This window comes from Rosa rugosa, chromosome 5 (genome assembly GCF_958449725.1).
Source record: "Rosa rugosa chromosome 5, drRosRugo1.1, whole genome shotgun sequence".
NCBI lineage: Eukaryota > Viridiplantae > Streptophyta > Magnoliopsida > Rosales > Rosaceae > Rosa > Rosa rugosa.
In genome coordinates this window covers 6,635,413-6,648,092 of record NC_084824.1, presented here as the reverse complement: position 1 = coordinate 6,648,092, position 12,680 = coordinate 6,635,413, and the positions used below count along the sequence as shown (strand labels likewise).

The 12,680-nt window shown below is 39.2% G+C and overlaps 2 protein-coding genes across 6 annotated transcripts; one reads left to right on the top strand and one right to left on the bottom strand.

Moving 5' to 3' along the window:
• Positions 1–1,792: 1,792 nt before the first annotated feature.
• On the bottom strand, positions 1,793–2,783 carry LOC133711120 (uncharacterized). The gene is made up of 4 exons (XM_062137286.1): positions 2,625–2,783; positions 2,432–2,512; positions 2,179–2,336; positions 1,793–2,069 (listed from the first exon to the last, which is right to left on the bottom strand). Exons 1-4 carry the CDS (start codon positions 2,781–2,783, stop codon positions 1,940–1,942), a joined length of 528 nt encoding a protein of 175 aa, XP_061993270.1. The 3' UTR covers positions 1,793–1,939.
• Positions 2,784–3,534: 751 nt separating this feature from the next.
• Positions 3,535–7,401, top strand: LOC133709438 (transcription factor bHLH49). Of its 5 annotated transcripts, none has more exons than XM_062135179.1 (9): positions 3,536–3,790; positions 3,989–5,358; positions 5,453–5,671; positions 5,748–5,813; positions 5,921–5,989; positions 6,097–6,168; positions 6,254–6,454; positions 6,612–6,699; positions 6,786–7,401. In XM_062135179.1, the coding sequence occupies exons 2-9, from the start codon at positions 4,465–4,467 to the stop codon at positions 6,821–6,823; spliced, it is 1,647 nt and encodes a 548-aa protein (XP_061991163.1). In that variant the 5' UTR covers positions 3,536–3,790; positions 3,989–4,464; the 3' UTR covers positions 6,824–7,401. The 5 variants fall into 5 exon arrangements, with proteins under 5 accessions (XP_061991165.1, XP_061991163.1, XP_061991164.1 ...); XM_062135180.1 differs by having other exon boundaries at positions 3,536–3,893; XM_062135182.1 differs by having other exon boundaries at positions 3,536–4,222; positions 4,613–5,358.
• The last annotated feature ends 5,279 nt before the right edge of the window (positions 7,402–12,680 follow it).

Here is a 12,680-nt window from a genome sequence, read left to right as displayed (position 1 = left end):
AACAATGTGTTCCTACCTAGCTAGAAATATTCTGACCAATAGTCAAACAAAATGCGCTGTGCACTCCAAGCTACACATACTGTAAACCATGCAAGTATTTAATCGTTGAATTATAATAAAGTAGAAATAATCTAGCTAGAACCATATGTACACGATCTACAATTTGTTTTTACATTTTCTAATATGAGATTTGCAACTTGTATTTGCACCTCAATTAGGAAGAACATAGATCAAATAGCTGTCGTCATTTGATTCGCTTATGAAATTCTAGTTTCAAAATTATGATTATGCACGTACGTACTCTTTAAGTGATCGTATTATGGGAAGTACCAACAATTGAATTACATAAGCCTCAAACGTGCTTCTCAATCTTTGATTAAAGGTCTAACTCCAAGTACTAATACTTTATTTATAATTATGAACATCTTCTAAAGCTCATGAACCCGGTCTTTGATTGAGGTTAAAGAATTCTAAAGCTCTTGTAAGGAGATCTCGAATCCCCAACTCCCATACCATGTTGGTGTTGCCATGGATGGGATTTGCTTGCTTGGTTTTGGCTTTCCCAAAAGAAGAGCCATGCCAACCATGAAGGCATGTACCAACTCCAACCCTAAATATAATATGTGATCTTATACTAGGACATAATTTAATTCTAACCTTTATTGTATGCAATTCACATACCATGACACCAATCAATTCGCCCCAATGGAAGGGCACGACATTACACGTGGCAATGACCCATTAGCCTAATTCTTGGCTCCCTCATAATCTAGTTTTTTTAGATTAACTCATAATCTAGTTGGATAGAAATTGTTTTGAAGGAATCTAATCCCCTCTTTTCTTAATATATAGGGCGTTAGCCTCAAGCCTGCAGGTCTTATTTTCTTTGTCTTCTCCTTTGGACCATCCCTTTACCCTATTTCACATTTCTTCACATACTTTATACATGCATAATTTCCCGTCTTCGTGTCAAGAAGGTAGTTTTTTCATTCTCTTAAGACCTACTTAAGCAATCATTTTCATCTCTTAATTACCCAATTTGTCAAAGCTTGGGATTAAGTAATGCAGCATATATTTTAGACTTTTAGTACGTATACTAATTTTTTTGGGGTCAAAAGTACGTATACTAATTAGGCTTCAGTTTTTGGAGTAAGTAGGTTAGGGTTTTAGAAGGCAACTAGAATGCGTGCCCGCGCGTTGCTGCGGGTGTTCAAACAAAATTTGCAAGTTTGCAACTAACATTACCATTGATATGGATGTTCTGATAATGTGCAAATATACAATACAACTGCTGTTGACACAGCTTGTCAAAAATATATTGTTCTACTTATAGGCTAACTTAGTTACATTTGATGGGTCTGCTGAGAGGAGGTGTTGATGTTCGTCACCACATATCAGTGGAGGTTCTTCAAAATGGTGCTTCCTCTAGTTACATTACATTTATACCAAAAGTGACAACAGTTGTTGAAGAGTTGTTAGCCTAGCCAAAAAGGTGTTACGTAGTTGTGGAGGTTGTTCAAAAAGGTGTTTCATTCATTTGTATTTACACGAAATGCAACATGACACTTCAATCTATTTTTTCTTTGTTCAGAGTGTCTGGTGTTGAGGCCGCTGATTCAATGCTTGTTTCTGTATCACTGTGAAAGCAAGAAGTTATGAAAAGTGTGAAAGAATTTATGAGTGGAAAAATGGAGTTGAAATGTATGTAGTTGTTACCAGCGGGGTTTTTTTGTCTAGATTGGTAGCAAACAATTGTTTCTTGCTTCTATCAAGCAATCTTTTTTTTTCATACAGTGGATGAGCTGGTGTGTTGGTACCTGGTTGATGATCTGTGTCTGGAAAGATTCCCTTGACTATGAAGTCGTTTGTGTCAGTGATTTGGATTTGGAAAACATGGAATTGCCCCCTGTGTTTGTAATATCTCTGGTGGTAGTGTTTCTTATGGTACATAGGGGCATTTGTCTAAGAGTTCTTTGCAAGTTATTCCGAATAACTGTTTAGCTGGTTTTCCTCTAAGCTTTAATGTGGCTTCACTGTTTGGATCTTCAATGGTGACATGAAGTCTATAACTGTCAAATTAAGAACAATCATTGTGTCATTCAAAACCTGTGAAGAAGTTTATATTTAGAATTTAAAAGAGATAGTAGACAGATGAATACGAAGAAGTTAGGATTTTACCATGGAAGAGGTATTTGCATACTATGGTCTTGACAGATTCGTAGATCACTATTTTTCTTCACTGTTAGTTGTTTGTAGCACTCTGGACATGCCTCATACCACCAGCCTTCATGTGCTGAGAATGTGCAAATGGAAGCCTTGCAGTAGACTAACTGATTCTGCATTAGAACAAAAATGTATTAGAAATTTGAACAGTTCTTGTGACTTATTTGTAATGGTATGTATTTAGACTTACAGAGTTTGAGTTTTCTACCTTGTAATTTTGTGGATTAAGCTTATTCAGCTGGTACACTGTGGTCTTGTTAGAAGGCAAAGTGTGGGGGATTCCATTATTCTAAAGTTTAGGTCACTGTGATTGCAAGTCCCAATGCCAACTAATAATGACATGAGAGAAAGAGAGAAAGGGACAGTCCATCAATGGTATAGGCCACACGGTACTAGAATACCAGGAAGTTCTGCAGAATTTTACCTTTGATTTTTCTAACATTCATGGATGACCTCTTGGTGAGCCTTGTCAATGAAGATGAAGAGCTCATAACTGATGGGTCAACCCTCAAATTGTGAGGAGCATTCCGGTTTCCAGAAGCATGAGAATTGATGGCCATATACATTATTAGAGCATATTTTACTTTTTACTTCAGATAAAACATTAATATTTGATAATTTCAACTATACGCTACATAAATAAAGAACTTATTTACTTGGTCTGTAATTATTTTATTCATCGACGGTGTAAATGACCAAACACTTATGAGATGATCTCAATATTTGATATTTATAATTAATATTTTTATTAATAATATATTTAATATAATCTAACTATTTATTTATGTCGGTGCAACGACGTGCACTGAATAAAAATATTAATAGTCTAGATTTTTCTGATAAGACGGTCAAGTTATCCCGATGAAATAGCCTAGATTTTCCCACACAATAATGCAAACTGCTTGAACAGATGGATTAGTTTCTTAATCTATTAGTCCCATAAAAAATAAAGTGTGAAAATGAGCTCGATTTTTGGTCTCTTGACCAAACAAACCCAACCCCATTAAAGATCTTATTAAGCTCGCCTCCCAAGGTGCAATGAAGGACAATGCAATAAGATAAAGGAAAACCCCCAAGCAAGAGTTGGCAATGTCAGTTTGCTAGCTCAATGGAATAATTATTGGCTTAAACAACTACAATTATGCAACTTGAATTAATACAACAAGGTTAAAAAATCTCAAAGAGAGTTAAAAAAGGTGAGGGGGAGGTCTCTTTTAATATTTTACAGTAGCAGTGGCGGTGGTTAATCATCAAGAGCTCTCTTTTTTATGTAAGCGTGGGTATAAAAGCAGGACGTCTGCTGTTACTCATCTCTTTCACTCTCTCTAAAAGGAACCCATGTTCCTGGTTTCTCTCTCTCTACAACGTTAAAAGCCATTGCTTTTATTCACAGGTTGAGATTTTCTCCTCTCTCTCTTTATTGGGTGTGTGACAGTGAAGTCTAGCAGAGCTGAAACAAACAGAGCAAGAGGGGGTTTCAACTTTGAACAGAGCCACCCAATTTCAATAGTAAAAAGCTTGAATGGAGAGGGCAGAGTACCAAAAGTAGACACAGAATCTGAATTGGGTATCTTTCTCTTAACCCCTTTTAGTTGTTGGGTCTCTCTCTCTCTCTCTCAATTCCAGAGCTGGGTCTTACTGCTACTCTGACTAGGGTTTTTGAATGAGGGGTAGTATTTATTACTCTGAAATCAATGTTCTTTGTTTTTAATTGACTGCCTCACCAGACTTTTTACCAGCTCCTTGTTTGAACTGTCTTTTTTAGTTTCTGTCTCGGGAGGGCTTCCCTTTATGAATCTTGGTACACTGCAACTACAAAGTTTCAGTCTTCCACTTTGGAAATGGTAGCTTCTGCTAAGTTGGTGTGATATTTCGTACTCTTTCTACTGCTACATGGCTCTCCTTTCACTGTTTTGGGGTTCTTCTGCTCATTAATTAAAGGGGACAGCTTCAACACTAAAAGTACATCATTTCTTTACTTGCTGAAATTTCTTCTGAGGTAAATTTCTGAGATACCCTGCTTGGAATTTCTTCAGTTTTCCAGTTTAAATTCCAGACTTTGGGTAATTGGGGTTGAATTTGGTTGTAAAGTGTCTATCTTTGGGGTATACTAGTATAAGTTGTACGTTATCTGAGTTGAATTCTACTTTGCTCTAGGTTTTTGATCCCTATTTGACCTTATTGAGCCACTAGGGTGTTAATAGGGGGTGTTCTAGTTTTTGGTGTTGTTGAGGGGAAGAGATGGATATGAGTGAGAAAGATAAATTTGAATTGGAGAATAGGAATGAGGAGCCTATGAATTATTCACCTTCTATGACCTATGGGTTTGGTGGCTCCAATCTCACAAATGCATCTATGGGTTTGGTTCCTGCTGGGAATTCTATGGCAGATAGTAAAGAGGATCTGATTGGTTCTTCTTCACAACCCTCTGCTTCAATGGTGGAGTCATTTAGCCAAGCGCTTTGGGACCACCCAACCAATGCACAAAACATGGGTTTTTGTGACATTAATGGTCAGACCAGTGCAAGCACTTCAAACACAATGGGAATTAGAAAAGGGATTCCTGCCTCTTTGAGAAGTGGGATTGATAGACCACTTGATATGTGTTGGAACCCACCAAATTCGATGTTGAAAGGGGGAATTTTCTTACCAAATGGGCCGGCAGGGATGCTACCGCAGAGCTTGTCTCAGTTTCCAGCTGATTCTGGGTTCATTGAGCGTGCTGCTAGGTTCTCGTGCTTCAATGGTGGGAATTTTAGTGATATGATGAACCCTTTTGTTGTTCCTGAATCGATGAGTCTTTATTCTAAGGGTGGGGGAATGATGCAATGGGCTGTGGCAGGCCAGGGGCCTAAAGCAATGTCCAGCAATGAGCTCAATCAAGTAGGTGATGCTTCGAACGAGGTTTCTTTGCCTATTGATCATGGGGCAACTGATGGGAGCCCACTTAAGAATGAGAAGAAAAGTGAGAGTCTTGTGAAGTCTCATGATGAAGCAAAAAATGCAATGGATGGGTCTGGTAACGAGTCTGATGAAGCCGATTTCAGTGGTGGTGCGGAGGAGCCGTCTATGATGGAGGGTACAGGGGTAGGACCTTCTTCTAAGGGCTCTAAGAAAAGGAAAAGGAGTGGACAGGTAAACCATCATTTTAAGCATTTTGTAAGACATGTGAGAAGTGCCTCATTTCTTTTATTTCTTCTATATTAACGTCATGTATCTTTGATGGCAGGCTAATGAACTTGATCAAACCAAAATAGCTGCACATCAATCCGTTGAATCAACAAAGGATGATACTGAAATGGTACAGAAGGGAGCTTCAACTACCAACAAGACTACTGGAAAACTTGTCAAACAAGGGTCTCAGACGTCTGATCTACCAAAAGAAGAATATATTCATGTTAGGGCTCGAAGAGGCCAAGCAACAAATAGCCATAGTCTTGCAGAAAGAGTAAGGTTTTAAGTGGAAACATTAAATAAACATTATATGGGTGTTTGAGTTGGAGTTGATTGATTTTTGCAAACAGGTCAGAAGGGAGAAGATCAGTGAGAGGATGAAGTTTCTTCAAGATCTTGTACCTGGATGTAGCAAGGTTGTTTTTGTTAAAATTAAGAGTTCAAAAATGAAATTTCACTGATTTTCACCTGAAAGCTGTCTAGTTCTATTAATGACAATCAAAAGGTTTTTGTCAATTTGTAGGTAACTGGGAAGGCAGTGATGCTGGACGAAATCATTAACTATGTACAGTCATTGCAACGGCAGGTTGAGGTATGGAAGTGATCTACTTTTCTTCATGTGTATCTAGTGTGGTCTTCCTGTATCTTGGACTGGGGCACCCCATATTTGATTTTAACAGTGACCTATCCTCTCTGTAGTTTTTGTCAATGAAACTTGCAACAGTGAATCCACGATTGGATTTAAACATTGAAAGCCTCCTGGAAAAAGATGTAAGTGTTTGCCTATGTATATCTTTCAATTCTTCCTCAGTAGCCTCGTCAGATTCACCCTTACACATTCTACATCTCGCGATAGATCCTTCAGTCACGAGTTGGACCTTCATCTTCGATGGGATTTTCTCCGGATATGCATATTGCCTATCCTCCACTTCATCCATCTCAGTCGGGACTTATTCAAGCAGGCCTTCCTGGGATGGGGAGCTCTTCTGATTTGCTTCGAAGGGCCATGGGTTCCCAAATGGCACCTATGACTGGAGGATTCAAGGAGCCTTCCCAGGTAGATTTCAAATGATGGCTAGAATGTGTTACAGGAATTTCTTGCTCAACTCATGAATACCCCATACACCATATACACTTATATGATTTTCTTTGCCTCTGCTTTTAGAGTCTAAAACTTTATGACTGAACTTTCATAATATATTTTTTTGCTACAGCTACCAAATGTGTGGGAGGATGAGCTCCAGAATGTTTTCCAAATGAGCTATGGAACTGGAACTCCCTCCAATAGCCAAGATGTCGATGGTATTGTGACATTTGTATTACATACGAGCATTTTCCCTTTGATATCTCTGAAGTTTCTTGACCTAAGTTCAGTGCTAAATTTGCAGGATCTGGGACACCAGGCCAAATGAAAGTTGAACTTTGACTATACGATTTCTATTTGACACAACACTCATACGGCCCGCATATATGCACATTACTACCTTGATGAAATAACAATCATCATGATATTCCTTCTTCGTATCACCAAGGATGATTAAGATACCCTCTCAACATTTACCGCAGGCTCTACCAGTTAAATTTGACGCCTCTGGCTGAGAAATGTAATGCAGAAGCAGATGACATGCTGAACAATGCTTCCTATGCGGAGAGGTGAAATTTTTTGATCGGTGGAGCGGTATTGTTGCTCTCTGGTTCAACTGACTTTTGTGGATCAATGATGTATAGAGATTGAGAGACTAATGGGGTCCTTGTTTCTTGGGGATAAGAATCTTGGTGATGCTTTTGTTCAGTTTAGAATTTAGAGTAAGAAGCTGTTTGTGTCGATTAATTCTGTATCACCAAATGTAATGTAATCTTCTCTTGTCAGCAAGTTTGCTTTTGGGTCTTGCCTCTAATTATGATCAAGGTGAGGCTGTACATTTCTTCCCCACACCCGTCATAACTGCTAATAAATAATCATGGTTCACAGACCTGGGTTAGCGTCTGTTAATTTCACCACAACTACCTAAGATTTGGCAAAGATTCCGTTTTGTATGGAGGTACATAATTCATCAGTCTCCCATCTGTATTTGTGAACCTCCAATCCATCTGCGACGCTAATGTCTTATTACTTTCCATTGTTGTAATAGGAGAAGATTATTTTAGATTCTTAGTCTTAATTATACATAATATTAAGGAGATTGCCTTGGCTCAGATTATTTTAGAACCGTTTCTCTTTTTTATTTTGTCTTCTTACCCCTCAAGTGGTTCTAGTTGTCTTGAATTGAGTGACTAGATTAGAGTTCGAACCGTTTTTTTTTTAATTGAATTTTGTCTTCTTAGTTCTTACCTTCCAAATGGTTCTAGTTGTCTTGAATCGAGTGATTAGGTTAGATCAAGTATTTTTTCGTTTGTAGCTTTGCATAGCCCTTCATCAGCCAAGGCAATTTACTAATGCCTTCTGTATAATAATCTCGTTGACATCTATTGAGAACTTGCGACGAATTGGTGTTAACTCAGTGGTTATAGCACCCACTACCTAAGATTCAGGTCTTGGGTTCGAGTCACCATGGGGTAGGAGTGAAATTCTTTGATCCTCTTTAGTGAAAAAAAAAAAAAAAAAAAAAAAATCTATTGAGAACTTGCAAAGCAGAAGAAAAATGGTGGCCATCGGTGACTGTATAAGTGAGTTAAAAGCGTTTGATGATACAAAAGCCGGTGTGAAAAGTCAAAATATAACAAGAAACAAGAGACAATTTTGGCTGAATAATTCTATATTCATTCACCTTACAAGAATGAATTATATACAAATTACAATTGTGCTTAATAAGACAAGTACTATTCCTAAGGTAAGTAGTAAATCAAATAATACTACAAATATTACAGATCACAGAATATTACAGAATATCTACATAAATAAGGTAAGTATGACTCACGCCAACACTGAGAGTTGGCGCATACAGATCACGAATGCCCAACTTGTCAAGTGAGTCATGAAATGCCTTACCCGATACTGCCTTAGTGAGAACATCAGCCAACTGTTCTTCTGAGTGGACAAATGGAAAAGAGATAAGCTTAGCATCAAGCTTCTCTTTAATGAAATGTCTGTCAACCTCAACATGCTTAGTTCTATCATGTTGTACTGGGTTGTGAGCAATATCCACCGCTGCCTTATTATCACAATACAAATCCATGGCTCGTTTGGGTTTAAATCTCAAATCACGAAGTAAATTTCTCAACCAAAGTAACTCACAAACTCCATGAGCCATACCTCTATACTCTGCTTCAGCACTCGACTTGGCCACAACCTTTTGTTTCTTACTTCTCCAAGTAACAAGATTACCACCTACAAAAGTGAAGTAACCAGAAGTGGATTTTCTATCCGTAACACAACCTGCCCAGTCTGCATCTGTATAACCACTAACATCCAGATGATTATGCTTTGAAAACATCAAGCCTTTTCCAGGTGCAGACTTTAAATACCTCAGAATATGGATCACAGCTTCCGTATGAGTTTCACTTGGATTATGCATGAATTGACTCACAACACTAACTGCATATGCAATATCTGGCCGAGTATGTGAGAGATAGATTAATCTGCCAACTAACCTCTGATAGCGAGCCTTATCTGTAAGAGTTTGATTAGGGTACTCAGCCAGTTTATGATTCTGCTCAATAGGAGTACCAGCAGGTCTACAACCTAGCATTCATGTCTCTGTCAACAAGTCAAGCACATATTTTCTCTGACACAAGAAAATTCCTGAACTCCCCCTGGCGACCTCAATCCCCAAAAAATATTTAAGAGCACCAAGATCTTTCATCTCAAACTCTGATGCAAGCAGGTCTTTTAATCTTTCAACCTCCTCTGAATTATCACCAGTAATTATCATATCATCAACATAAATAATCAAGGCAGTTAATTTACCTTCACGGCGTTTCAGAAACAATGTATGGTCAGAGTTACTCTGTTTGTACCCAAAACGACGCATAGCTTGAGAGAATCTACCAAACCAAGCTCGTGGTGATTGTTTGAGTCCATACAAGGACTTATTCAACTTACACACAAATCTTCCTCTTGTGCTTGCCTCATATCCTGGTGGTAGATCCATGTAGACTTCTTCAGATAGCTCTCCATGTAAAAAGGCATTCTTCACATCAAACTGTTGCAAAGGCCAATCTAGATTAGCTGCTAGAGACATCAACACTCGAACAGTATTAATCTTTGCTACTGGAGCAAAGGTCTCCTCATAATCCACGCCATATGTTTGAGTATATCCCTTTGCAACAAGTCTTGCCTTATATCTGTTCACTGAGCCATCTGTATTGTGTTTGATAGTGAACACCCATCTACATCCAACAACTCTCTTTCTTTGTGGAGGTGGCACCAACTCCCAAGTATTACTCTTCTCCAATGCCTCCATCTCTTCATTCATCGCTTGACACCATTTGGGATCCTTGAGAGCATCCTGCACTTTACTGGGAACACATACAGAGGATATTTGATTCATAAATGAAGCATGGGATTTGGATAACCGATGGGTGGATACAAAGTTAGCTATGACATACTTAGACTTAACATCTAAACTTGGTTCATATTGACGAGGTGGTTTACCACGGGTAGACCTAGGAGGCAAAACATACACACTATCACTATTATTAGAGTTAGAAGAAACACCACTAACCTCAAGATTGGGACGCTCCTCAGGGATTGGTTGACAAAGGTTATCTGTATCTGAGAGGGGTGCAGGAGCTTGGCCTTCTTGGACTACTAAATTTCGGTCATCGTGTTCTAGTTCTGCTGGCGATCGATTGTCAGGAATGGAAGAATAGATTGTTTTGCTACTGGGAGCTTCTGCCTCGCTGAACGATCGATCGCCAGGAATGGAACGATCGATCGTTTGGCTACTGTCTTCTTAAATTACCATGTCTGGTGATCGATCGCTGGCATTCTGGTGATCGATCATTGGATCCGAAATTACATGACCATCATCTTCAATTGGCCGTGAATCATCTTCAATTGGCTGAATATTAATCCCACAAGACTTCTCTTCCAAAAAAGTGTGTTTCTCCCCCTGAAGTGAAGGATTGGTGGAAGAAAAATAACATGCATCCTCATAAAAGGTGACATCCATGGTAGCATAAACTTTCTGTGTAGGAGGATGAAAACACTTGTAGCCCTTCTGATTAACACCATAGCCCACAAATACAAACTTTAATGCCCTGGCATCGAGTTTGGACCGTTGATTCTTAGGGACATGGACAAACACTACACACCCAAAGACACGAGCAGGAAGATTAGAAAATGAAGGGACAGACACATGATTGGAAAGGGCAGCATAAGGGGTTTGACCATTGAGAACAGAAGAAGGTAGCCTATTGATGAGATGGCAAGCAGTGAGAATTGCATCTCCCCAAAGATACTTAGGCATATGAGCACTAAATAGAAGAGACCGAGCTATGTCAAGAACATGACGATTCTTTCTTTCTGACACCCCATTTTGTTCAGGGGTTTGAGGGCAAGTAGTTTGATGAACAATCCCATAAGAATGAAAGAATTGGTGAAACTGAGAATTGACAAACTCCCCCCCATTATCAGAATGAAAGACTTTAATATTGGCTCCAAATTGATTTTGAACAAGAGCAAAAAATTCTTGGAAAGCAGAGAAAAGTTCATATTTGTGTTTCAATAAAGAGACCCAAGTAAGACGGGTATAATCATCGATAAACAAAACAAACCAATGTTTGCCAGACAAGGTTGACTCACGGGAAGGTCCCCATACATCAGAATGAATAAGCTCAAAAGGAAAAGAACTCCTAGTAGTACTCAAAGGATAACTAGTACGATGACTTTTAGCTAAGACACATGACTCACAATGCAACTTAGACTCATCAATGCCCAGAAACAAGGATGGCATAGATTTCTTCATGACACTAAAGGAAGGATGTCCCAATCTCCGATGCCATAGCCATAATTCTTCAACTTGATTAGTAACCCCAGTTGAAATCAAAGCTGCTTGGACTGCCTTCTCCGGCTTCATTCCGGCGAACATGCAATCCAGATGAAATAGTCGACCCCTCAGATAACCCCTGCCGATTATTTCCCTGGTGAGGAGGTCCTGAAAAATCACATACAAAGGAAAAAATGTTACAGAACACCGAGATTGAGTATTAAGCTGAGGCACATATATGAGATGATGAGAGAGATCAGGGACATAAAGAACATTATGTAGTGTCAAAGAAGGAGTGAGACGAACAAACCCTATGCCTAAAACATGAAAAGAATCACCATTGGCATTGACAACAGAGGAAATAGAAGGAGGATTGAGAAAAAGGAAGAAACTACGATCATAGGTCATATGGTCAGATGCTCCAGAATCAATTATCCAAGTATTGCCACCAGTAAAGCTAGAAAATTTTAAAGCAATTCCAATCTTACCATTACCACTGCGACTTACTGATGCGGTATCCTTACCAGCCAAGTTGGTGTGATCTGGTTCTGTCACCGCATAGTAATCTTGGTCTTGAACAAGATGAACAACAGCCTTTCCCTTGGGTTTGTTGTCCTGAGGTCGAGGCCTATCAAAGTAGCCTGTTGGAAAACCAACCAACCTATAACAATTTGCTTTGATGTGGCTTGGATTCTTGCAGTAGTTACAAGTCAGATTTGAGGAGAACCCGGGAGGAGGACCTTGAGGAGAGGGACGCAGAGAAGAAGGAGGCCGATTGCCTAAGAGTGACCGATTACTTGAGGAATTGGATGGCTTTGATTGTATTGCAAGGCCTGCAACTTCTGAAGTAACTGCTCTAGTTCCAGCCCTCTGGGTCTCATCTTTGCGAATATAAGCAAAGGCTTGCTGCAAGGTTGGTGTGGTAGTCTGGCGAAGTAATTCGCTCCTTGCATTCTCAAATATTGGATCTAGGCCAGCCAAAAAAACATGAACTCTCATGAGATCTTGCTCCTCCTTATAAATCTTGACATCATTCGGGCACTTCATGCGACATGGACGCATCTGATCAATTTCTTGCCAAATCCCCTTTAGTTTTGCAAAATACATGGCAACTGGTTTTCCATCTTGTGTCATACGGGCGGCTTGAGTGCTCAACTCATAAACCTCGGCAAAATCTGTTCCGTTAAAATGGATCTCCTTAAGGCTTTCCCAAATTTCTTCAGCTGTATTACATCCCATAATCATCTGTGAAACATCTTCAGTCATGGATTTGTAAAGAATAGAGGTTACCGAGCCATTTGCAGTCTTCCATTTTGAATAATTGTTGGCTGCAATTGGTGGTTCAGCAATTGA

Coding starts and splice junctions, on each gene's coding strand:
- LOC133711120 (XM_062137286.1), bottom strand. CDS start 2,783: ATGGCCATCAATTCTCATGCTTCTGGAAACCGGAATGCTCCTCACAAT. Junction 2,337..2,431: donor TTAATCCACAAAATTACAAG/GTAGAAAACTCA, acceptor GTTCTAATGCAG/AATCAGTTAGTCTACTGCAA. Junction 2,070..2,178: donor ATGCAAATACCTCTTCCATG/GTAAAATCCTAA, acceptor TTAATTTGACAG/TTATAGACTTCATGTCACCA.
- LOC133709438 (XM_062135181.1), top strand. CDS start 4,465: ATGGATATGAGTGAGAAAGATAAATTTGAATTGGAGAATAGGAATGAG. Junction 5,672..5,747: donor GCCATAGTCTTGCAGAAAGA/GTAAGGTTTTAA, acceptor TTTTGCAAACAG/GTCAGAAGGGAGAAGATCAG. Junction 5,814..5,920: donor TTGTACCTGGATGTAGCAAG/GTTGTTTTTGTT, acceptor GTCAATTTGTAG/GTAACTGGGAAGGCAGTGAT.